The 24372-nt window shown below is 39.3% G+C and overlaps 1 protein-coding gene across 4 annotated transcripts in view; it reads left to right on the forward strand.

Moving 5' to 3' along the window:
* PPP3CC (protein phosphatase 3 catalytic subunit gamma) overlaps positions 1-24372 on the forward strand; it is an 87503-nt gene that overhangs the window by 19466 nt on the left and 43665 nt on the right. For all 4 annotated transcript variants that reach the window (XM_055427192.2, XM_055427189.2, XM_055427193.2 and 1 more), the window contains exons 2-3: positions 18110-18307; positions 18647-18771. In XM_055427192.2, the coding sequence (XP_055283167.1) occupies positions 18110-18307; positions 18647-18771 (323 nt within the window). The remainder of the gene's footprint in view (positions 1-18109; positions 18308-18646; positions 18772-24372) is intronic.

Below are 24372 nucleotides of genomic sequence, written 5' to 3' on the forward strand. Positions count from 1 at the left end.
ACCTTGGGGTAGACAAAGTATTCTTAAGTCACAAAAAGCAAAAATTATAAAAACTGATAATTGGACTTCATCAAAATTAAAATCTTTTGTTCTTCTAAATATGTTTTGTTAAGAGAATGAAAGACAAGCCTTGGACTGGGAGAAAATACTCACACTATGTGTATTTTACAAAGGACTTTTATTAAGAATATATAAAGAACTTAACAACTCACTGATAAGCCAACCAGCAAAATTTTAAAATGGACATGATTTGAACAGACAAGTCTCAAATGAAGATATATAAATAGCCAGTAGTAGACAAGATATTTGACATCATTAGCGATTAATGAAATACAAATTAAAACCACAATGAACTACTACTACACACCCATTAGAATGGCTGAAATTGAAGGGACAGCTATCAAGTTTTAACAAGGATATGGAGTAACAAACTCTCAAGCACTGTTGGTGGGAATGTAAAGTTGTAAAAGTCCTTGGGGAAAATTGCTCGACAGTTTCTTCATATGTTAATTATACACCTGCCTTATGTCTCTGGCACTCCACCCCTAGGTATTTACCCAAGAGTAATGAAAATAAGATTTGTACACAAATGTTTATAGCAGCTTTAGTCATAATAGCCCAAACCAGGAAATATTCAATGGGTAAATGAATGACCTCATGGTAAATCCTCACATGGAGAACTAGTCAGCAATAAAAAGATACAAACTACTGATAAATGCAACAGCAAAGGTGAATCACAAAACCACTATGTTTATGAAAAATACCAGACACAAAAAAACCATACGCTGGACTGTTCTATTCATATAAAACTAAAAAGTGCAAAATTCATGTGTAGTGACAGAAAGTAGATCAGAGGTTGTCTGGTGCTGGGAGGCAGGGGAGAGGGTCTTTCAAGCATAATGGACTTGTTTCGTATCTTGCTTGTGGTTGTGGTTTGACAAACCGAGACGTTGTATTTTATCAAATTGTGCATGTTAGAGGATACAGTTTGCTGTTCCTAAATACACCTCAATAAAGCTTATTTTTTAAAAAGAAGTTAAGTGAGCTATACCCAAAAATTAATCCAGGATTTAGTGCAGATGACTTATTTTGGCTCAAATGAGTTTGCAGGTTGATAGGCTACTGCAAAATTGAATTGAAGACCTGAAAGAAGGAAATAAATAGAGACTCCCTGTGAACTAAGGGGATTAGTAGTTTGCTTTAGAAGTGTACAGTTTACTTTGAAATACTGCCTGGAGTTGAAATGCCTCCTTTTCAAAGTATGCTTCAGACAGAAAATATTTGCACTATATGACTAGCTTTAATCCATGGGTGTATTCTTAGTTATTTTTTATACTTATTAAAGAACAGCAAATCATTCAGAATGGCGATAAAAATGAGCAAAGGAGATGATGATGTTTATAGATAATTTATGAATGAATAAATTTGAATGACCAGTGAGCATATGAGATGATAGATGTATGAACAAAGATATTTGTTGCCACATTACTCGTGATAGCAAAAATTAACAATAAGAATAGCTGCAATGTTTAATAGTAGCAGATTGGTTAGGTGAATTATGATGCAAACTTTGAGAATTCTATTGTAGAAGAATATTTGTTGGTGTGAGAAGATTTTAGTAGTTTAATACAAAATTCAAAAACAACAGGTTACAAGAGGAGGATTCTGCAGTATTTTCCAAGAGACAGATTACAGGATTGTATAGTACAGCTGATTATAAAATAAGATATTTAACTATTAAAAATAGTAAGATCTACACCAGAATTTTAACAGTGGTTATCTTTGGTTGGTGGCATTCTAAGAGATTTTGTTTTGTGGGAGTTACTGTTTTCTGTGATCTTTAGTTTTTTAACAATTCTTTTTTTAAATGGAAGTATGGGGATTTCCTTGGTGGTCCAGTGGTTGGGAATCTGCCTTGCAGGGGACATGGGTTTGATCCTTGATTGGGTAACTGGGATCCCACATGCTATGGAGCAACTAAGCCCACCCACCACAACTAGAGAATCTGTGTGTTATGACAAAAGGCCCCACATGTCGAAAAGAAGATGCTGTGTCTCACAGCTAAGACCTGATGCAGTCAAAAAATAGATGAATAGATAAGAATTTTAAAAAATGTAAAGTGTACTGGATATATAATATTTCGTTAGTTTCAGGTGTATCACAGAGTAATTCAGTTATATAATATATATATGTTTTATATTGTTTTCCATTATAAGTTATTACAAGATACAGTTCCCTGTGTTATACAATAAATCCTATTGTTTGTCTGTTTTATATACAATAATTTGTATATGTTGTTAAAAATTGTTTTGCATTGAGTATATAGTTTCTTTGATGTGATTTGAAGATAAGCAGAAGGTTAAACATTGATACTGTAGTATGCATTATGCTGTACTTTCTGTTTTTGCAAATTTGAGAATTTCAAAATTTTTACAATAGCTTGAAAATCTTCACTTTATTTACAGTGTGAGCCTTGATATTTATCAAACATAATTCCACTTATGAGGCTATTTAATGGCAGTCATTAAGTTTGATTTTAATAAACACGAAGTGTAATAAAGTTTTGTTCATATGAGATAAAAAGCAAATTATCTCCTCTGACTGCTGGCTGATTTAGATTTGTTAATAGTTTCACAATAGAAAGAGGTTTTGTGGACACCTAGATCTGTTGATGATGTATTGATGATCCATTAATGGTCAGTAATCTTTGGGAATTCCCTGGCAGTCCAGTGGTTAGGACTCAGTACTTTCACTGCTTAGGCCTGGGTTCAGTCTCTGATAGGGGAACTAAGATCCCTCAAGCTTTGCAGCATGGCCAAAAAAAAAAAAAAACCCAAAAAGTATTCTTTTTAGCCTTGTAGAAACAGGTGGTGAATTTACCTCTCTGACATCCAGCAATACTCTTTGATTCCTAGATTTTTTGCAGCCAAATTAGATATTGGTAGTATTACCATTGGATTGATTAATTTATAATAGAGTTATGTACATTTTGAATAAGTAATACAATTTGTTGTTGTTGTTAAGTCGCTCAGTCATGTGTGACTCTTTGAGCGTTACCTTACTAGCATGTGAGATGAGTGTAATTGTGTGGTAGTTTGAACATTCTTTGGCATTGCCCTTCTTTGAGATTAGAATGAAAACTGGCCTTTTCCAGTCCTGTGGCCACTGCTGAGTTTTCCATATTTGCTGTCATATTGAGTGCAACACTTTAACAGCATCATCTTTTAGGATTTGAAATAGCTCAGCTAGAATTCCATCATTTCTACTAGCTTTGTTCGTAGTGGTGCTTCCTAAGGCCCACCTGACTTCGCACTCACAAGATATCTGATTCTAGGTGAGTAATACAATAATATGGTATGAACTTTTGAAAGGTGTGTAACAGAAGTCTTCTTCCTGTCCCTGATTCTAGGCTGCCAGTTCCCCGTCTTGGGGAGGTTGAAGCCTGTCGCCAGAAACCACCAGGAGCACATCTGTATCTTATCAGAATGAAGTTGCACTGAGCTTGTTGCAGCAGGAATAACATAGAGAATAACTGGTGGAGCGTCTCAGAAGGAGGAGGTTAGAAAGGAAGATGCACAGATTTTCGCAGCGGAGATTGGTCATAGAGTGAAGTTAGGGTGGAAGTTAGTAGTCTGGGCAGGGATTGGCTACACTATGTGATTTAGTTGACTTGCTGGAATGGTCAGTGATTTTATCTCTAGTACACCTGAGTCCCTGAGGTGTTTTTGTCAGATCAGTTTCTCTGTAGTACTGGAACATACATAATAAGCTAATGTCAAAAAAAAAAAAGAGCTTAGATAGTCTGTAATGCACACTGTGGTTTGATTTGGTTCACTTTATCTGACTTTTAAGTCATAGTGTTTTTTCTGAGAGTTTGGAAACAATTTATGGTTTCTGTTTCAATTTTCACTCTTTGCTTCTGATCATTCTTTAACTCAACTGGAGGATTTACCATTTAGGAGTGATCAGTCAAGATCTGTGCCATTGTTAAGAGAGGTTGTGAGTGTTTATCAAGCTTTTGATGGTCGTAATTTTGACCTCTGTAAACACCAAGCCATTTTGTTTTTTTCCTTAGATGATCTTTTTTGTTTTTATTAATTTTATTGGAGTATAATTGCTTTACAATGTTGTGTTAGTTTCTGCTGTACAACTTGAATCAGCTATATGTATACATATATCCCCCCTGGGGTCTCCCTCCCACCACCCCACCACCCCACCCCTCTAGGTCAGATGACTGTTTTTTGAGTCAGAGTCACCTGGCATGATAATGACCGAATGCATTATTTAAGACTCTGGAGACCACACACATGGCATCTGTAACAGACAAAACTTCAATAATTATTGTTCAAGCTTTAGATAATGTTGGAGAATGCAGTGGCACCCCACTCCAGTACTCTTGCCTGGAAAATCCCATGGACGGAGGAGCCTGGTAGGCTGCAGTCCATGAGGTCGCTAAGAGTCGGACACAACTGAGCGACTTCACTTTTACTGTTCACTTTCATGCATTGGAGAAGGAAATGGCAACCCACTCCAGTGTTCTTGCCTGGAGAATCCCAGGGACAGGGGAGGCCGTCTATGGGGTCACACAGACTGGGACACAACTGCAGTGACTTAGCAGCAGATAATGTCCCATATATCTCATATCTATCTGGATCTTCCTATGGTAACCAAGTCATTTTTTCCCCTTTTATTTGGATATGTATTATTTACCTTTCCCAGTGTCTGAGGAATTAGTCCTGCATTTGTTGATTATCAAGGATAAAGGTCTTGGTAGTACTAAGAATAAAGGGCAGTGTGTTTATTGACAGTCTGGAATCTTGAGACAGAAGAAAACAGCCAAGAGAATAAAGGGCAAAATCATGGAATGTGCGTGGTAACCAGTGGCCTCTGGCATCTGAGAGATTGTGTTCTGTTGATTTTGGACATAAATGGTCTATTCACATTATCTTCTGCTTTTGGACCAAAACAGTTCTGGAAATCGTAACTCAGACACGGTGTCTGGCCACAGCAATGATGTCAGAGTACACAGTTAATTTGTTCCGTATAGTGTTAACAGTTACAAGTACATGATACATACCTTTCCCAAAGTTCTTTCGACATGTCTTCCCAAGGTTAACTGTTGATCTTTAGATTATAGCTGGAACTTTAGGTGAATGTAAGGAAGAAGCAGAAACTCCTTGGAGGTGTTGCATCTACAGGCTTTATTTATTCATTTAATTTATTATATTAACCATTAACCAGCCTCATCAGAATGGAAGAGAGTGGAATCTTCTGTTAAAGTACATAATCAGTTTCATAAAGAGTCACTCATGGAGTATTCTGAAAATAAGAATATGTCTTGAACAGAGAGGGTATTGACAAATCTCCAAGCCTTTAGATTTATCCTATAAAATGTATGAGGAATGTCACCAATACAAGCTTATTTAAACCTAGAGATAAATCTTTTGTCAACAGCTATTGTGTCAGTCTTTGTATATAAGTGTATCTTTAACCTGAAAGATATACAAACTTTGAAGCATATCTACTTTAACACATTTTAAATTAACACATCATCAATTTAGGAAGGCTGAACTCTTTTCATTTGTCAGATTATTTTTTCTTTTTACTCCATTTTAATAAAGCGCTCTCACAATAGTTTTGAGTTAATTAAAAGTTGGAGAATGCCAAACAGAGCTAATAATTTCTGTTAATCCTTTAAAAATATTTTTAATAAGGTAAAGGATCAAATCTTTGTGTAACCTGATGGCATCACTGACTCGACGGACATGAGTTTGAGTGAACTCCGGGAGTTGGTGATGGACAGGGAGGCCTGGCGTGCTGTGATTCATGGGGTCACAAAGAGTCGGACATGACTGAGCGACTGAACTGAACTGAACTGAATGGTCCTTTAATTGGGTAGACCCAACGGTATCGTAGGCATGAGACATCTTTACAGTTTTATTCTGAATTTGGAGAAGAACAAAATCAAAGAGAATTATTGTGTGACAAAATACTAGTTGTGACTGTCCAAAGGTGAGGAGTAATTAAAGGCAGTATATTTAAAAATACAGCAGTAAGTGACACTGTTTATTAGGAATGTCATCTTTTTCCTAGAAGTAAGGAATGCAAAAAAAAAGACTTACAAGTTTGTTAAAAGAAAAAAAGCACAGAATTAACAGAATACTTTGACTTAAGGATTTAAGGAATGTCTTCTCTCAGCACAGAATAACTTTGCCCTTTTAACAGAAAGAAAATCAAATACTAGTTTTCTTTTATTACTCATGAAAGGATTTACATTAAAAGGATTTATAAGCCCTTATTCCTTATGATAAACCCCTCACATTTGACCAGTTTTGTCAGAAATTTTGATATATTTTCTTTCTCTTGTCAAAGGTTGTTTTGTTTTTGTACAAACCCAGACAAATAAAATATACCAGTTCTCAGACTTTCTACCTTTATTAAGGTCCACTGTCTAATTTATCTTTAGCTATACTCTGTTACTTTTTGACACAACCAGAAATTTCTCCCCCCCCCAGCTTTATTGAGATATAATTGTCATATATCATTTCATGAGTTTAAGGTGTATGATATGTTGATTTGATATACCTATATACTGCAAAATGATTATTTACTGCAATGGTGTTAGCTGACAATGTATAAACACCATATAATTACCATATCTTTTTTTGGTGAGACAGACATTTCTTATTCTCAAAATTATTCTCTTTATTTCTAGATAACCAAAAACTTGTCTGTTGCTATTCATTCACATTTCTGTGTCTTTACATGCATTCTTTTACATCCCTTCAAAGTCAATAACAAAAGACATTGTTAAGAGTTAAAGGTTGAATGAGAGGGGTATTGTGAGGGTATTAGAAATGAGTAATCTTATAACTTCCAGAGAGTTACAAATTAAAGGGCTTTTATTGCCTATGGATTAACTGGTCTCTAAATTCTCTTTAAGGTAATGCCAATTAGTCTTTTCCAAGTTTTGTATCTCCTAACTGTGTGAGTGCTAAGTCACTTCATTGGTGTCCGACTCTTTGCAATCCCATGGACTGTGGTCTCCCCAGGCTCCTCTGTTCATGGGATTTTCCAGGCAAGAATACTGGAGTGAGTTGCCATTTCCTCTTTACAGGGGATCTCCTGACCCAGGGATTGAATCTGTGTCTCCTGCATTGGCAGGTGGATTCTTTACCACTGAGCCACCAGGAAAGCCTCTTTGTATCTCCTGTGCTGTGCTTGGTTTCTCAGTCGTGTCCGACTCTTTTCAACCCCGTGGACTGTAGCCCGCCAGGCTCCTCTGTCCATTGGATTCTCCAGACAAGAATACTGGAATGAGTTGCCATGACCTCCTCCAAGGGATCTTGCCAACCCAGGGATCAAACCCAGGTCTCCCATATCGCAGGTGGATTTTTTACTGTCTGAGCTACCAGGGAAGCCTTGTATCTCCTAGACACATCAAAATAGGGACTAATTGATAGAGATCAGGGATATTTACACAAGCCTGATTCCTTCAGTAAATGTTCTTTTTTCTTGGCATTTGGGAATTCTTTCAGGGAGCCAGTTTTAGAATTTGAATTTCATTTGGAAGTCTCCTCATATTAAAGAATGCAGAGCATTGGGTATTCAGAATTCTGTTTTCTATTGTTTGAAGGTGCCTCTCAAATAATTTTGTTCATGTGAGAAGTTCCCCAAGATGCCATTTGTATTTCAGAATTTTTCCTTGGTGAAACTATGCCATTTATTGAGTATGTTCATAATCTGAAAATGTGAAGGAGGCAGATAGAAGAGGCACAGAGCAGACAAAGGCTCAGACTGAGAAAGCTCAGTGTGATCTGCAGCGATTATTAAGGATGGCACATTTGCAACCACGTGTCTCTGGAAGACACACAGTGTCTTCACACCAGAGATCAACTATTACCAACTGAGGGCCGGTCAGAGCCTCAGCTCCAGGTAGACACAACTAAACAAAACACTTCTTAAGATTTTAAGGACTGAGGGATATCCTTAGGAAGTTTTAGAAGAATTGACCTAGTGCAGAGTTGATCTAAAGACACTCATCTAATGAGACCTTCCAAACTTGTCAGAGGCTGTCTGAACCAGCCTTTGGGGCTGGCCGGAGGATACCCTTCTTAGGTCCCTGTCTGTCCTCTGCCTGTGTACTTCCTTGTAGATGAATGACACTCAAGATACTGAACAAATAGACAGCTGATGGGAATGCTGTTAATTAGGTAGGAGCCAGATTTTGCTCCCAAACAGCACACTCTGATAAGACTGAAAGAGGACCCACATATTACCTTGACCCTGAAGTGCTTGACAAAATTACTGGAGCTCAGGCAACCCACTCCTGTAGTCAGGGTGGCCCTGAGCAGGTGGTTATCAAGTGGCCTCATAAGTGCACAGAGCCATGGATATACCCAGAAACAAGGTCAGCTGAAGGATTTGTTTGTAAAGAAACAAAGTTAGGTTTGGGAAGATCCCCTGGAGGAGGAAACTGGCAACCCACTCTAGTATTCTTGCCTGAAAGATTCCTTAGACAGGAGGAGCCTGGTGGGCTGCAATCCACAGGGTCGCAAAGAGTCAGACATGACTAAGCAACTGAGCACACGCACACAGAACAAGTGAGAACCAGAGGGGCTAGGGACTTCTCTGAGGCAGTTAGGAAGGCTACTCATAGATACTATAGATGAGAGACTTGTTGGGTGGAAGTTTGTAATCTGGGCAAGGGCTAGTTAGAATCTGTAAACTTGATAAGTTGCTGGAACTCATAAGTTCCAGTGTTAGATTGGATCTGGTGTCTATGCAGAGTTACTGTTAATTTTGCCTGAGGTCTTACCTTGAAACATACAGATCTGAAACATCTGGTGTGAGAAAGTTTGAGCTCAGATAGTCTATGATGTATGTTGTGGTTTGGTTTGGCTCACTTTATCTGTCCTATGAGTCATTTATAAGTTGGAACTTCTGTTTCGATTCTGAGAGGTATCTTATGTTAGTTTCTTGTGCGTATAAAAGTGTATTTGTGATTGTTGAACAGTCTAAGGAAAAAACTTCGACTTCAAGAATTCAGTATTAGTTTCCCACTGCTGTGTAACAAATCATCACAAACTTAGTGGCTTAAAACAATGATTTTTTAGCTCATAGTTGTGTGGCTCAGAGGTACATTTGTGGCATAGACCTCTCTGCTCAACAGTTCAAAGGCTGAAATCAAAGCGCCCACCAGGGTGAGTTTACATGTGGAGGCTCGGGGAAGAATCTGATCATTAGCATGTTCAGGATATTGGTAGTTCCTTGTGGTGGATCCAACCAGTCCATTCTAAAGGAGATCAATCCTGGGTGTTCACTGGAAGGACTGATGCTAAAGCTGAAACTCTAATACTTTCGCTACCTCATGCGACGAGTTGACTCACTGGAAAAGATTCTGATGCTGTGAGGGATTGGGGGTGGGAGGAGACGGGGATGACAGAGAATGAGATGGCTAAATGGCATCACTGACTCGATGGACATGAGTTTGAGTGAACTCCGGGAGTTGGTGATGGACAGGGAGGCCTGGCGTGCTGTGATTCATGGGGTCACAAAGAGTCGGACACGACTGAGCGACTGAACTGAACTGAAATGAACTGTGGTGGTAGGAATGAAGTCTTTATTTTTATCTAGGGGCCTCTCCTTGCTCCTAGAGGCCGCCTTCATTCCTTGCTCTGTGACCTCCTCTGTCTCCAAGCTAACGATGGAGACCTTACACGTCGAATCCGTTTCATGCTTCAGATCTCTCAATTCCTATGTCTAACTTCTAGATCCAGATGCAAAGTTCTCCTGTGCTTAGGTTGGGTGTACCTGTACAGTCTCCCTATTTTAAGTTCATCTGATATGGGACCTTACTTATGCTTGCAGACTTCCTTCCTTCCAGCAGTACCTCGATTGTGGTTTGATGGAGTAACTGGGATAAGGTGTGTGTATACCATGGGCCAGGCATCTTGAGGGGTCTGTCTCGCACTGACCACAATGCCTTCGTGTGTTTTGAAGCATAAGCCACAGAGTTTCCTCTTTGTCATCTTAGTAACTCTGGGTCATTTATAGGTGTAACTAAAATTTGAAGTTGAATTTTTGAATGTCTCTGGTAAGAATCAGTTTGGGGTACAGCTCTGCTGATTTGAGAAAAGTCTTATTTATGTATGAAACTGATTAGCATAGGGAAAGTTATTGCCAATGGGATTGCTTTTTTTGCGTTTGGCATCTCTTATTTTTCTTTTAGTAAATTTTTAAGATAAAAACTTGGAAAAAATGTAGGGCAAAGCAGATAGGGAAGAAAAACCACGTGTAGTTCAAACACGTACTTTCATCCTATTCTTCCAATTTTATTGTTCACGAAAAAGAATATCAGTATGATAATGTGGTGCACAAAATAATTATATACTAACTTCTTATATGTATATTTTTCTGGTTACAGAAGTGATACAGGGTAATTGGAGAAAGTTAAAAAAATAGGCAAGCTGGAAGAATAAGATAATTTAGAATCTTGTTACCTAGCACTAATACTTGGGTATATTTCTTTACTGCCTTTTCTAATGCATTATTTAGTCACAATTTAGATCATATTATATGAATTTATTTTTAAACAGAGTTAACACTGGAACACTTAACAATTTTAAATAAAAGATATTTGGTGTATTACTTATCACCAGGAGTTTTTTTGTATCTTAACCTTTAAAAGTGACTTTGTTAATTCTGTGTGAATTTTAAATTCATAAATAAGCTTTTTATTTTTAAAATTTTACGTGCATATGTACGTATATACATATATATATACACATATATATATGTATGATCACTATTTTATGGGAAAAAGAGAATTCCATTGTCTTTTCAAATTGACTCACTCCCTCTGAGTCCCTGACAGCTGAGTTTTCACCCTACCTTATATTTTAATACCATCCATGGACCAAGGACATTGGTGTTTCCCTTGGCTCTACTTCCCTCTTGCTTCTTGAGACAAGATACCATGACCCGGGCCTCCCTCTGGGGAATACCAGCTCAGAAAAAGAAAGGGCTTTGAAAAGAGGTCTTTAAAGAACGTTCCAGACTTAGTGAAAGAGAGCACCATGTGCCTCCTCTCCCTTCTTCTCCTGACTTCTTAGACTGATTGTGCTCAGTCCCTCAGTCATGTCCCATTCTTTGTGACCCCATGGACACCTGCCAGCCTCCTCTGTCCATGGAGTTTTCCATGCAAGAATACTGGAATGGGTTGCCATTTCCTACACCCGGGGATCTTGCTGACCGAGGGATTGAAATGTGTCTCTTACATCTCCTGCATTGGCAGATTCTTTACAAATGGCATCATCTGGGACTGACTAGAATGCTAAAATGTTCCACCTGAAGGTGCAGACTGATATGAGGGCTCAGTGCAGTATTTTCCTGCTGAAACATTAATAGACTGGGCACTCGCTATATGAATTATTAAAGAATACAGAAAATCACTATTTACTTGGTAATGAAAATAGTTTGTTTTATTACTTACTGTGCTTCTACTTTTGAGGAGAGAGATGAGGCAAAGACAGATACTTTGTTTTGTAATATTCCTTGCAAAGTGTCCAAAATGTGATTTGGATTTGGTCATCAACCGTGTCAACAATGATTCTGTTTTAACAGTGGGGTGAAAAAAATCCTCCTATTAATGCTTTTTCATTGAGAAGGAACTGAAATGGAAGACGTGTACATGAGTGGAAGTTTGATTCTCTGAGTTATATAATCTTACATAAGGAGCCACTGACTCATTGGAAAAAACCCTGACGCTAGGAAAGATTGAGGGCAGGAGGAGAAGGGGGCAACAGAGGATGAGGTGGTTGGATGGCATCGGTGACTCAATGGCCACGAGTTTGAGCAAACTCAAACTCACTATCTCAGGGAGATAGTGAAGGACAGAGGAGCCTGCCTCTGCGGTCCATGGAGTCGCAAAGAGTCCATCACGACTTAGCAGCTGAACAATAACAACAATGAGAACTCTTAGGATTTATTCTCTTAACCTTCTTATATGGCATACAGCAGTGTTAGCTATTATCATTACAGTACATTACATTCCTAGTACTTACTTCTCTTTTCACTGAAAATTTGTATCTTGCTACCCCTTTCCTCCATTTCTCCCTCCTCCCACCCTTCTCCTTTGATAACTGTAAGTCTGATCTCCTGTTCTATGAGTTTTGTTTTGTTTTTAGATTCCATATGTAAGTGATACCGTACAGGATTTTGTCTTTCTCTGCCTGACATATTTCACTTAGCATGATGCCCTCAAATCCATCCATATTGTTGCAAATTATAGGACTTTCTCATTTTTTAAGGCTGAATAATACTCCATTGTGTATATATGTACCATAACATCTTCATTCATCCATCAATGGACACATAGGTTGTTTCCATAACATGTTAAATTTTACATGCCTCTTAGACATCTGAGTAGATGTTAAATAGACTGTTGGATTTAAAAGTCTGGAGGGCTCATCAATTTTCGGAAGGTTTATGTTGAAACTCTTGGTTGTATTTGTACAAACAACTCCCTTTATAATTATGTTGCAGCTAGTTTAATTAGGTGGAGAAGGAAATGGCAACCCACTCCAGTGTTCTTGCCTGGAGAACCCCAGGGACAAGGGAGCCTGGTGGGCTGCCGTCTATGGGGTCACACAGAGTCGGACACGACTGAAGTGACTTAGCAGCAGCAGCAGTTTAATTATGAAATAAAATCATTTATACAGTTTTTACCTTCTCATTTATTTATTTATTTGGCTGTGCTGGGTGTTAAGTTTTGACACACATGATCTTTAGTTGGCATGTGGGATCTAGTTCCCTGACCAGGAATTGAACCCAGGATTCCTGCATTGGGAGCGCAGAATCTTAGCCACCGGACCACTAGGAAAGTCCCTTATTTTTAAAAATAAAAAGCTGAATGATTTCCCTCCACTATTTTTTATGACTGTTTTTTTTTTTAATATCAGTTCAGTTCAGTTCAGTCCCTCAGTCGTGTCCGACTCTCTGCGACCCCATGAATCACAGCACGCCAGGCCTCCCTGTCCATCACCAACTCCCGGAGTTCACTCAGACTCATGTCCACAGAGTCGCTGATGCCATCCAGCCATCTCATTCTCTGTCGTCCCCTTCTCCTCCCACCCTCTGGGTACACTTTAAGTAGCCTGTTCTTTTTTAAACCCTTATTTAATTATTTATTTATTTTTGGTTGCGCTGGATCTTCGTTGCTTTGTATGGGCTTTCTCCAGTTGTGATGAGCAAGGGCTGCTGTCTAGTTGTGGTGCTCAGGCTTCTCAGCGTGGTGGCTTCTCTAGTCGTGGAGCATGGTTTCTAGCAGTTGTGGCTCACGGGCCCTAGAGCGTGGGCTCAGGAGTTGCAGTCTATGGGCTCAGTAGTTGTGGTGCATGGGCTTAGTTGCTCCATGGCATGTGGGATCCTCCCAGACCAGGGGTTGAACCTTGTTTCCTGCATTGGCAGGTGGATTCCTAACCAGTGTACCACCAGGGAAGGCCTAAAGTGGCCCTTTCTAGTACTAGTCATCTTTGAAAAACAAGAACCTCCTCTCCTCAAAAAAAAAAATGTACTGTGGTTTGTTAACCCCTAAATTATCATATTTCTTGGTAAATGACCTTTTGATTCATAGTCAAAATTTTTTTTAACTCTATGCTTGCATTTTGAGACCCTTTAATTCTAAAGGAGATCAATCCTGGGTGTTCACTGGAAGGACTGTTGCTAAAGCTGAAACTCCCAATACTTTGGCCACCTCATGCGACGAGTTGACTCACTGGAAAAGACTCTGATGCTAGGAGGGATTGGGGGTAGGAGGAGACGGGGACGACAGAGAATGAGATGGCTGGATGGCATCACCAACTCGATGGACATGAGTTTGAGTGAACTCCGGGAGTTGGTGATGGACAGGGAGGCCTGGCGTGCTGTGATTCATGGGATCGCGGAGAGTCGGACACGACTGAGCGACTGAACTGAACTGAACTGAATCCCTCTATTAACCCTACTTTCTTGTTGATAAGGATTGTAGCTTTTAAAATGATGAGCGTATGTTAAAAATAAAGGAACTAGTCCCTCAAGTGACAATATGAAATAACCAATAAAGCAATAACTTGAGTGCTGGCACTACTGACATTTTGATTCTTTCATTTAAAAACACCTAATCTGGTCCTGAAACATTGTAAGTCAACTGTATTTCAATAATATGTATATATATATTTAGAAAAAAATTAAAATGCCTATGTTGGTTAGCATAATTTTTTGAACAAATAAAATGTCTGGAATTACTTATTACCCTTGTAATTACACTTGAGTATCTTTTCTTTGAAAACTGAAAAATTGTCCTAAGACTTGGTTTTGGAAGGATGATAGCTTTAGAAATGGAATAAAGAGGCAACACACAGCCACAGAAATGAAGAAGGGAAACTTCTGTGTCTGGTGGCATATGGTTTATTTATGACTTGAAAGGATACAAGTACTAAACCTCAGTGTTACAGTTTAAACACTTCATAGTTTAAAGCATGGGTAAGATGCTAGAAGCCCAAACTTGAGAGTCCAAGTGGTTAGATTCTATTTTTTCAATCAGTGAAATTCTGTATGTCATTAAAGGCAGTTTGAAACTTGTTAAAACTCAAACTGGGGCTTGAACATGTGTACATGCATAATATTCAAGTTTTCATTCTAGTCTTATTCTTGTTCCCCTAAATGCGTATTTATCCAAACCAGTCTTATTTAGAAAATGTTGTCTGTGAACCGGTATCTGTCCACCAGTTGGTGCTAAGTGAAGCATGTGCAGAGAGTGGTGAGCATTTAAACCTTTTATGGCAGCTTGACATCAGCACAGCATCTGTGCCTGGGATTATTTTTCTAGCAATTTATTTTTACTGCATTTTACAAGGTTTAGTTTTCTACCTGTTGGTGCTAGGGTGGGGGCAGTTCCCAAGACAGTTTACAAAGCATTTCTCTAGATCCCCTTTATTTCCACTCAGAAATTCTGAACTCCTTGTATCCATGTGGCCACATAGGGCCTGGGGGTAAGGACATGAAGACGAGTAAACTGTGCCTGTGTGATGACTGAGAATGCAGGTGCTGATTATCTGCGCTTAGTGAGCACGAGCTTTGCAACCCCATGGACTGCAGCACACCAGGCTCCCCCGTTCTTCACTGTCTCCTGGAGTTTGTTCAAAATTCATATCCACTGAGTCAGTGATGCTATCTAACCATCTCATCCTCTGTTGCCCACTTCTCTTCCTGCCTTCAATCTTTCCCTGTATCAGGGTCTTTTCCAATGAGTCGACTCTTTGCATCAGGTGGCCAAAGTATTGGAGCTTCAGCTTCAAGCATCAGTCCTTCCAAGGAATATTCATGGTTGATCTACTTTGGGATTGACTGGTTTGATCTCCTTGCAGTCCAAGGGACTCTCAAGAGTCTTCTCCAGCACCACAGTTTGATAGCATCAGTTCTTCAGCTCTCAGCTTTCTTATGGTCCAACTCTCACATCTATACATGACCACTGGAAAAACCTATTTGTGGGTCACCTGCTTGGTGGCTCTGTAGTGAGTCTAATGGCAGCCTCCTCCAGGAGGACTTAGGCCACATGCTGTGCCTCCCGGGACTTCTGCTGCTCTACGCTATTGCTTATTTCTCCCATAAGTTTAAAGCAAATCCCAAATAGCATTTCCTTTCGTCTGAAAATATTTCAGTAAGAATCACTAAAATACAAAAGGTTTATTATTATTATTTAACACAACCATAGTATCATTGCTATTTTAGTAAAAATGTAAGTAAACTTGTTCAGGACTAACCTTTACCCTGTTTTATAGACTCACCAGATGAGTGAATAAAAGACCCATCATAATATTTTTATCTTATAATAGATGTAGATTATCCTATTAAGATAGGATATTGGTGTACTGTATGAATCACACAAGTTAACACTCAATTTGTCCTCCAAATTGAGGTGGTTTTGAGAGTGAAAAGGGATGCTATTAACAGTTACACTAGGAGAATGGCTGAAATCTAGGACTGTCTTGAGTAAACTGGGGTGTATGTGGTCCCCTTCCGGAGAAGGCAATGGCACCCCACTCCAGTACTCTTCCCTGGAAAATCCCATGGGCGGAGGAGCCTGGTAGGCCGCAGTCCATGGGGTCGCTAAGAGTCGGACACGACTGAGCGACTTCACTTTCACTTTTCACTTTCCTGCATTGGAGAAGGAAATGGCAACCCACTCCAGTGTTCTTGCCTGGAGAGCCCAGGGAGGGGTGACCCTGGTGGGCTGCCGTCTCTGGGGTCACACAGAGTCGGACATTACTGAAGTGACTCAGCAGCAGCCGCAGCATGTGGTCCCCTATCTCAGTGTAATATTTGCTGGTTGGAAAGCTACTATGATTTCTTTCAGTGGACTTTGAATAGTCAAAATGAGTCAAGTTGTTGCCAAGAGTATTACAAAACCTATCATAGGACTTTTTTTACTTTTGAATAATAAAAAATGGTATGGCTAGAGCAAGTTTAAAATTGTGTAAGCGCCTGTAGATTTCAAGTTGGTTCTTAATAACACTTCCATAAAGCTAGAAGTGAAATCATCAGACATAAGCACAAATTAAAATGAACCCTCTGTTGGGACTTCCCCAGCAGTCCAGTGGTTGGGACTCTGTTCTCCCGGTTCAGGGTGCACGGGTTTGATCCCTGGTCAGGTGACTTGGATCCCATGTGACCAAAAATTATACAGAAGTAACATGAACCTCTTCTTTAAAATGTATGATTTATAGACTTATGGCTATAGGTCACAGGAAATCTAAAGTAGACTGTTTTAAAGATAGGTAAAAGAAGAGATGATAGCCAATTTTAAAATGTCAAAAAATTTTTTCTGTTCAAGTTGCTAACTTACCATAATGTTGTATATAGTCTTTATATCTAGTGTAAACTGAAGTTAGTTGTTAGCATTTCCAGATTAGAAAACAAAACTAGGCCTCCCATATCTATTTTTCTTAAGTTTGTGCTCTGTTACTATAGCAAGTTATTTTCTGAAAGAGCTCCATTCTGTTAGTTGTGTTCTTATTATCACTAATATTTTAAGCAACTACCTTTTAATAGGGCTTCTCTTGTGGCTCAGCTGGTAAAAGAATCTGCCTGCAATGCAGGAGACCTGGGTTCGATTCTTGGGTTGGGAAGATCTCCTGCAGATGGGAAAGGCTACCCACTCCAGTCTCCTGGCCTGGAGAATTCCATGGACTGTATAGTCCATGGGGTCGCAAAGAGTCAGACACAACTGAGCGACTTTCACTTTCACCTTTTAATAATATATACATACACTAGTGTATGTATTCAGAGAAGGCAACGGCAAGCCACTCCAGTACTCTTGCCTAGAAAATCCCATGGATGGAGGAGCCTGGTAGGCTGCAGTCCATGGGGTCGCTAAGGGTCAGACACGACTGAGCGACTTCACTTTCACTTTTCACTTTCATACATTGGAGAAGGAAATGGCAACCCACTCCAGTGTTCTTGCCTGGAGAATCCCAGGGACGGGGGAGCCTGGTGGGCTTCCGTCTATGGGGTCACACAGAGTCGGACACGACTGAAGTGACGCAACAGCAGTGTATGTATTATTAATAATACAATCATACATTGCATTAATAATAAAATCATACATTTATGATTCCCCTGAACAGGAACTGAAGTCAAACTTCCAAGACACAGTTTTATTATGTCTATTCTTGGAAGGAAATAAATGCATTTTTAGTAGTATTGTGGTTTCTTTTCCTTCGTTTTTTAAACCATGGTTTCTTTTTGAATACTTTTTCATAGAAAAAATATATTCATTGTCTCACTGTTAGCTTATTTACTGAATCAAGTGTTTCATGTTTATATGTAAGGCATAATTTATACACTTCTAGATCTTTTAAATGACTTTGACTTTGTGGCCTTCTAAAAAATTAGAATTGATCATCTATAATATATAGTATCTTTAGTTTTCTTTCCCCATGTAGTTCTGGTGCTGTGGATGTTAAATCATGGTGATGTTTTAGACTTAATTTGTTATGTGAAAGTGATGTGTTTATGGTTGTTTTCTATAACTTCAGCTGTTTAAATTTTTTTTTTCTTTTCTTTCTAGCTGTCCCCTTTCCTCCGACCCAGCGGCTTACTTTGAAGGAAGTATTTGAGAATGGGAAACCTAAAATTGATGTTTTGAAAAACCATTTGGTGAAGGAAGGGCGACTGGAAGAGGAAGTAGCCTTAAAAATAATCAATGATGGGGCTGCCATACTGAGACAAGAGAAGACTATGATAGAAGTAGATGCTCCAATCACGGGTATGAGAAGGATCTGCACGGTGGTACTTAGATTTGAGCTAGTTTGAGGAATGGTTACAAATCATCATCAACTAAAATGTGTAATCATTATTCTAGGAATTCTGAGCAGTCTTATGATTGTTTGATATGTTTGTTTTTCATTGAAGAAATATAATTTAAAATGTCTGATATTTCCAGTAGGACTGTTTCAGGTTGATAGATTACCTGCAATTATCAAGCAGTCCAGTCAAAAGCTAGAGTGATTTAAGTTAAAAGTTAAACTGTGGTCTTAATAGTGTAATGCTCTTTCTCTTCTAAAACATAATTTTTGCCTCACCTTATGTCTTTTTTCCCTCGTAGTATGTGGTGACATTCATGGACAATTTTTTGACCTAATGAAGTTGTTTGAAGTTGGAGGGTCACCTAGTAATACACGCTACCTCTTTCTGGGTGACTATGTGGACAGAGGCTATTTCAGTATAGAGGTAAATATTAAACTGGATATATTGGAACTATCATATTGTATTCTTAAATTTTTTTTCTTTTCTTTCTTCAGTAGAAGAAATTAAAATGAACACTGGCAGAATTTATAAACTTTGTTACTTTCATTAATTAAAGTGATAGAAATTGATCTTAAAAAACTATGTATTTGTCAGTAAAAATCTGACATGTGGAAGGCTGTATTAACCCAGTTTTGCAAATAACTTAAGTGTTTACCAACCTTTCCTCTTTGGAGATAGTGTACAGGCTATGTATAAATAACTTAAACTGCTTTTCACCCTAAATGGGGTTTCAGTTAGCTCACCTTAATTGTAAAAGCATAAGCTGTTGGGCTACACTGAATGCATAGATTAACGGCCAATGCTAAATAATCAGGCATTTAACCTATTGTAGGAATAATTTCTGATACTATTGCACATAGTAAGTACATGTTCATTGAAGGAAAAATAATTACAGTTAATGAAGTTAATGAAAACTCACAATTTATATATTTTGAAAACTGTATGATGACAGAAAAATGGTTAGATTTAAAACAAAGTATTAGTATAAGCTTTTACGTATGAAAAATATAACTATTTTAAAACCTAACAGAGGGACTTCTCTGGTGGTCCGTTGGTTAAGATTCTGTGCTCCCAGTGCAGGGGGCCCAGGTTCTGTCCCTGGTCAGGGAACTAGATTCCACATACCACAACTAGAGATCCTGCACACCGCAACAAAGATCGAAAATCTTGCATGTTGCAGCTAAGACCTGGCGCAACCAGATAAGTAAATATTTTTTAAAAAGCTAACGGAAGGACTTAGTACATTCATATTTAGTGTCTGTTGGTTCAGTTGTATGTGCTCGGCAAAGAAAAGTAACTTTTGAAATAGTACAGGTAATTGAATTATTATGTCCCCAGAATAGGCCTGAGATGAGACGTCGAGTCTGCTTGTTCTTCCAGTCGTCAGTTCTGCCTCTCCCTCGTCGCGGGGGCTCACTGTACTAAGTACGTTGCTGGTGGCTAAAGGTTTATTGTTCATGCAGCATGTCTCCTAAATACAAGTCAGCCATGTCACCTGGTTTTCAACAAGAGAAACAGCTATGGTTCTGAAGCTGCCAAAATAACAAGAAACAGGGGAAATGGATCTTACTCTTCAGTTAGATAGAACGTCTAAATTCATGAGTCAGAAAACCTCAGTGTTGTCTTGCCAGTGTCCCAAATTCTAAATGCCTTACCTCTAGACTGCCCCCTGCATTGGAAGCACAGAGTTTTAACTGCCAGATTACCAGGGAAATCTCTCTGTTAGATTTCGACACATAGTAGGCACTCGGTATTTGTTGGTTGAATTCAGTTCAGTTCAGTTCAGTTCAGTCGCTCAGTCGTGTCCGACTCTTAACGACCACATGAACCACAACACGAAAGGCCTCCCTGTCCATCACCAACTCCCGGAGTTCACGCAAACTTATGTCCATCGAGTCGGTGATGCCATCCAGCCACCTCATTCTCTGTCGTCCCCGTCTCCTCCTACCCCCAATCGCTCCCAGCATCAGAGTCTTTTCCAGTGAGTCAACTCGTCGCATGAGGTGGCCAAAGTATTGCAGTTTCGGCTTTAGCATAACTCCTTCCAATGAACACCCAGGATTGATCTCCTCTAGAATGGACTGGTTGGATCTCCTTGCAGTCCAAGGGACTCTCAAGAGTCTTCTCCAGCACCACACTTCAAAAGCATCAATTCTTCGGCGATCAGCTTTCTTCACAGTCCAACTCTCACATCCATACATGACCACGGGAAAAACCATAGCCTTGACTAGACGGACCTTCGTTGGCAAAGTAATGTCTCTGCTTTTTAATATGCTATCTAGGCTGGTCATAACTTTCCTTCCAAGGAGTAAGCGTCTTTTAATTTCATGGCTGCAATCAGCATCTGCAGTGATTTTGGAGCCCAAAAAAATAAAGTCTGACACAGTTTCCACTGTTTCCCCATCTATTTCCCAAGAAGTGATGGGACCAGATGCCATGATCTTCGTTTTCTGAATGTTGAGCTTCAAGCCAACCTTTTCACTCTCCTCTTTTACTTTCATCAAGAGGCTTTTTAGTTCCTCTTCACTTTCTGCCATAGGGGTAGTGTCATCTGCATATCTGAGGTTATTGATATTTCTCCCAGCAATCTTGATTCCAGCTTGTGCTTCTTCCAGCCCAGCGTTCCTCATGATGTACTCTGCATATAAGTTAAATAAGTAGGGTGACAATATACAACCTTGACGTACTTCTTTTCCTATTTGGAACCAGTCTGTTGTTCCATGTCCAGTTCTGACTGTTGCTTCCTGACCTGCATACAGGTTTCTCAAGAGGCAGGTCAGGTGGTCTGGTATTCCAAATCATAGGTTGTATTTGGCTTTATCTTGTTACTTGATGTTTGGCTACCTTAAAGTGTTTTTCTGGAATAGTTTAAGAGATAAATTAATCAAAACTTTAAAGTGACAGTGCAGTATCACACCAGTTTTAAAACTAAACTGTAGGAGATATCTGGTGTTAGTTGGAAGTCACTTATAAACCAATAAGGTTATAGATTTCTGTAAGCTAAAGCTTAGTCCAACATGATATAATTATATAATTGAACAATAATTTTTTATCAATGTGCTTGATAAACATGAATGTTATGTTTGTCAAACAGAGGAAAATAAGGTAATGGAGCCCTGATGACAAGTTTTTGTTATAAATAGTCATTTTTTAGGGTAGAAAAATTGGGAAATGCAGAATCTAACAAAAACATTTATAAATTAAATAATTACTGTTACTATTTTGTTATATTTCCTTGCATTCTTTTTTCTCCTTTTACATGTATATACAATTGTCAAAGTTGAGATTGTTTTGTTCGTTCTCTTTTATAATCTTTTCCCCCTTCTCAACATTGTGTTGGGAACACTTTTCTCTGTCATTAAAATTTCTCCAAAAGCGTGATCAGTGGCATAAATACCATAATTTATTTCATCTTTCCTCTTTGGATAATTCAGTTTGTAGCAGGTACTGCTTATTGTCTACTTTTTCTCTTCTTATTGCTTACTAGCAAAATCCTTGTTTTGTTCAAATAAATGGGATTGGGGGTTCAGGGAGAACTTTTAATGTTGGGGAGGGAAGGCCCTTATCCCAGCCCAAGGGGATGAATTTTTCTGGTTGGTTTTAACCGGTCATGGCAATCCATTCCCTGTCACTAGTCTAAGTAAACATGATTAGTTTACTGTGATTAGTAACTGTGATTAGTCTGAGTAAACATGGACTCCTCTTTTACCCAGTAATGTATAAAGAGATCTTCTGATAATCATGACCTTTCTTTATTGTGTACAAAATAATCATAAAATTGTATCCTGACGTATAGTACGAGGGACTGCTGCTGCTGCTGCTGCTAAGTCACTCCAGTCGTGTCCGACTCTGTGTGACCCCACAGACGGAAGCCCACCAGGCTCCCCCGTCCCTGGGATTCTCCAGGCAAGAACACTGGAGTGGGTTGCCATTTCCTTCTCCAATGTGTGAAAGTGAAAAGTGAAAGTGAAGTCACTCAGTCGTGTCCGACCCTTAGCGACCCCACGGACTGCAGCCTACCAGGCTCCTCCATCCATGGGATTTTCTAGGCAAGAGTACTAGAAAATCCCATGGATGGAGGAGCCTGGTAGGCTGCAGTCCGTGGGGACTAAAACTTGATATTAGAGGCCAAGAAGTATATCAACCAAATTACATTGTAGAGTGGGTGTGCATTGTGCTTTTTATAGCTCATTACTTCAGAAAGGTTAGTTGGTCATTTCAGGAGGCAGAAATAAAGACCAAATAAATCAAAAGATATATCATGTTCTTGGAAAGGTAAGTATAGAAAAGAGAAAGTGCTTTCTACGTTTATATATGAATTTAATTTTCCCTTGGAATATTGTGAAAGTTGGTATGTTGCAAATGGAAGTTGTCTCCCAAAAGGGAAAAGCCATCTAATTATATTTGTATGTGTTTATATTTTATAATGTTTCTTTTGCATTGTCTTTCTTTAAACATACACATATTTTGATCTAACAATTTAACTTTTTGCAAAATTATACTACACATATACTCATAATTATGTACAATGATGTGAATGAATAGTTTGTCACATAAAGTTCTACTTGGCAAGCTACAGTCATGTCGCAAAGAGTCAGACATGACTAAGCAGGTTAGCACACAGGCATACAGAGCATCCTGCAGCAAAGAGCTGTGCCTGGTAATAGTACCTCAGTTGAGAGACATGCTGGGAAAGGTTGGGGGCGGGAGGAGACGGGGACGACAGAGAATGAGATGGCTGGATGGCATCACCAACTCTGTGGACGTGAGTTTGAGTGAACTCCGGGAGTTGGTGATGGACAGGGAGGCCTGGCGTGCTGTGATTCATGGGGTCGCGGAGAGTCGGACACGACTGAGCGACTGAACTGAACTGAACTGAGAGACATTGTTATCATTCTGGGGATGTGAAGATAAACAAGCATAACCGAGTCCTTTGTTGTGTTTTCTGGTAAGAGAGACAGCATCTTTGTATTTGTTTAGTGTCCATGAAAATCAAGTCAGGGTAAAGGACTAAAGGGGATAGGAGTAGCTCATTTGGTGCTTCCCTGGTAGCTCTGATGGTAAAGAATCCGCCTGTAATGCAGGAGACCCACGTTTGATCCCTGGGTCAGGAAGTTCTCCTGGAGAAAGGAATGGCTACCCGCTCCAGTATTCTTGCCTGGAGAATCCCATGGACAGAGGAATCTGACAGGCTACAGTCTGGGTGGAGGGGGTGGTCACAAAGAGTTGGACATGACTAAGCAACTAACACTTTCAATTTAGTTGGCAGTCAGGGAAGTTCTATTTGAAGAGGTAACATTTGAACAGAAAACGTGAATGACCTGAGAGAATGAGCCATGTGTCGATGGAGGTGGGGTGAGTACCTTTTAGGCAGAGGCCATGTAGAGCTCTGAGAAAGAAACGAGCCTAAGACAGCTCGGGAACAGAACAAGGTCAGCGGAGCGAGACAGTGAGTAAGGGGACGATGCGGATGGTGCATCAGAGAGATGGGCAGGGGCTGCTTGATGTCAGGCTTTGCAAACCATGGTAGAGTTTGGGTTTCATTCTGAGTGCAGTGAAAACCCTCTAGAGCTTTTTTTGTTTGTGTGTTTTTGTTTTTTAAGCATGGCAGTGATATAACTTCCATTTATGTTTTAAAACAGTTACTCTAGCTGTCGTGTGGTAGACCGACTCTAAGAGCCCAAGAATGGCTTCAGGGAGACTAGTTAGGAGTCTCATTCAGAAATCATAGGCAGAAGATCCTGGTGAATTAGAAGTGGACTTCAGAGAAGTGTCTGGATTCAGAATTTTGTTGTCTTTCCTTTTAGGAGGTAGGAAATCTTGGTTGAATTCAGCCCTTCAGGTCATGGCACATTTATTTCTAGTTTTTTCTAAAAAGTCCCTCTACTGTTTGTTTGTTTTTTTAATCTGTGACCTCTATTTTCCTTACTCCTTCTCCCGAGTATACACGTTTGTGTTGTATTTGGTATATACCTCAGAATACATATACCAATTATATTAACTTTTTAGTATATAATGTTTTTG

The sequence above is a fragment of the Moschus berezovskii genome, chromosome 7 (genome assembly GCF_049115385.1).
Source record: "Moschus berezovskii isolate FMDL1 chromosome 7, NW_MosBer_1.0, whole genome shotgun sequence".
Taxonomy (NCBI): domain Eukaryota; kingdom Metazoa; phylum Chordata; class Mammalia; order Artiodactyla; family Moschidae; genus Moschus; species Moschus berezovskii.